At 65.9% G+C, this 2,057-nt stretch overlaps 1 protein-coding gene across 1 annotated transcript in view; it reads left to right on the top strand.

The window, feature by feature from the left end:
- The window catches only part of LOC102248493 (neurogenic locus notch homolog protein 2), a 52,176-nt gene that overhangs the window by 3,916 nt on the left and 46,203 nt on the right, over window positions 1–2,057 (top strand). Inside the window, 1 exon segment of the mRNA XM_014529703.1 lies at window positions 1,805–1,988. Within this exon segment, the coding sequence (XP_014385189.1) occupies window positions 1,805–1,988 (184 nt within the window).

Below are 2,057 nucleotides of genomic sequence, written 5' to 3'. Positions count from 1 at the left end.
CTCAGGCGGGTGCTGGCCCGCCTCTTCTTCCCCAGGTTCCTGCCCACTGCCCCGTCCTGCCACGCCACCCGGGTCCTCCCTGGCCACCCCTCGAGGAAACAGAGCCGAGACCACGACTTCCCTTTAAAAGAGGAGGTTCGGAGGTTCAGGCAGGAAGTGGCTGGGCTGAGACGCGAGTGGGCCAGCCACCTGGCTTCGAGGGACGTTCTGCGTGTCTGTCACCTGCTCTGGCTGTTTCCACTGAGTCACTGGCAGGTCCTGGCGAGGGGGGAGGACAGTTAAGGCGCATCCTCGCCCTCAGGCTGGGCCGCTGCGGGACGGGACTTCCTCTGTTTCTGGGCGCCTGGGCCTCAAGGACGGCGCAGGGGTAGGAACACGTGTCCACGCACGGCGTCAACTAGAAAGTCTCGCTGACTTCCCCGCCGGGGGAGGTGGCTTCCCGGGCCAGGCCCCGCCCCTGAGCGGCAGCCAACGTTCTTTCCATTGACAAGATCGCGATAATAATTTTTAGAAAGAGAAGCCGCTCTTCGCAGGAAGGGGGTGGGGGCAGGGCAAGCAGTCGGCCAGGGCGGAGGGAGGGGGAGCTGGGTCCGGGCGCCAGGGGCGCGGTCAGGCTTCTGGGACCCAGAAGCGGGGTTGTCAGAGGAGGGGACCCGGGGAGTGACTGCTCCGCTCCCCACGTGCCAGGCCGCAGCCCGAAGGCCCTCGTGCCCTGCGCCTTTGCCGGGAAGGCCGGCTGGGCCGAGGGGTCTGGCCCTCCTGGGCTGGAAGGACACCTTTCCTGTTTCATGTCTCGTCTATAAATAGTGAAAGGATGTGGCTGTTTGCAAAGGTGATTGGGCGTCTCGATTGCTTTCCTCAATAATGGGCATAGGAGCGCCGCAGACAGCCGCTCCGACGGCACCATAAAACCCCTGGTGGGCGTGCTGTGCAGCGGCCTCCCGCCTCTCCAGGTGGTGGCTGGCTCTGCCCTTTAATATGCCCAGTTTACAGGTGGGAACACCGAGGCCAGCTTGGGAGCCCCTGCCTGCCTGGGCAGGCCTGTCCCGAACGTCCCGCCTTCCCGGAGGCTTTAACGAGCGGCTGGCCCGGGGCGTCCTGGCTGTGGGTCAGGATGTGTTTGGTCCTGAAGGTTCCTGGCAAGGCGGAGGCTTGGCTGTCTCTAGGGGCCACCTGGAGGGTCTAGACGACGCGAGGCCAGCCTGGCTCTGGTTTGCTGTGCCCCCCTCGGACCCGCGTCTCCTCCCGGGGCCTCAGCTTCCTCCTCTGAGTGCAGGGCTTGGGCTAGGTGGCCCCGAAGCTCCCTTCCGGCTGCATCCCGGCAGGGCCCCGGGATGGACCTGCAGTGCCCGGGTGGCGGTGGGCAGCGCTGTGGGGGCAGAGGTGCCGTGAGTCAGGCCTGGCCAGGTGGCGAGGCAGGTTCTGCCGGTCTGGGGCCAGCCCTGTACTCTGTTCTCACCACCTGGCCTGCTGGTGGGACGCACCTGCTGGAAGCAGGCATGATTGGCAGGCACCCTGGGGGAGGGCGGGCCAGGGGAGCGGTGCCCTTTCCTGAAGTCCCCTTCTCCTCCTGGCACCCCCCGCCCCGGGCCGGGCCCCGCCCGTCCTCACGACTGGATGTGGGGGACAAGGGAGATGCTCACAGTGTCTTGGGGTAAAGTACACATATACATTTTGCCGTTTTAGCTGCTTGCAGTGTACCATTCAGTGGCCGTTTAGTATGTTCACAGGGGTGTGCAGCCATCACCATTGCCTAGTTAGTTCCAGAACTTTCTTTATGCCAGACAGACCTTGTGCCCACTAGGCAGGCACTCCCACCTCCCGCCACCCCCCCACCCCCGGCTCCTGGCCCCTGGCCCCTGGCAAGCATTCCTGCTTTCCCCCCGGGTGCGGGTTCTGGACGGTTCTCTGGGTGGCTCACCCTCGCAGCAGCTAGAGCGGGGTCAGGGCTTCGCTCCTGCCCGCCTGTACCCGCCCGAGAGCGGCAGGTAGGGGACGGCATCGAGGCCTGTGCCGGCTTGGACGCGAGTCCAGGGGAGGCGGGCGGTGGGGGTGGC

This window comes from Myotis brandtii, unplaced genomic scaffold, assembly GCF_000412655.1.
Source record: "Myotis brandtii unplaced genomic scaffold, ASM41265v1 scaffold691, whole genome shotgun sequence".
In the NCBI taxonomy this organism is placed as follows: domain Eukaryota; kingdom Metazoa; phylum Chordata; class Mammalia; order Chiroptera; family Vespertilionidae; genus Myotis; species Myotis brandtii.
This window is presented reverse-complemented; position numbering and strand designations above follow the sequence as displayed.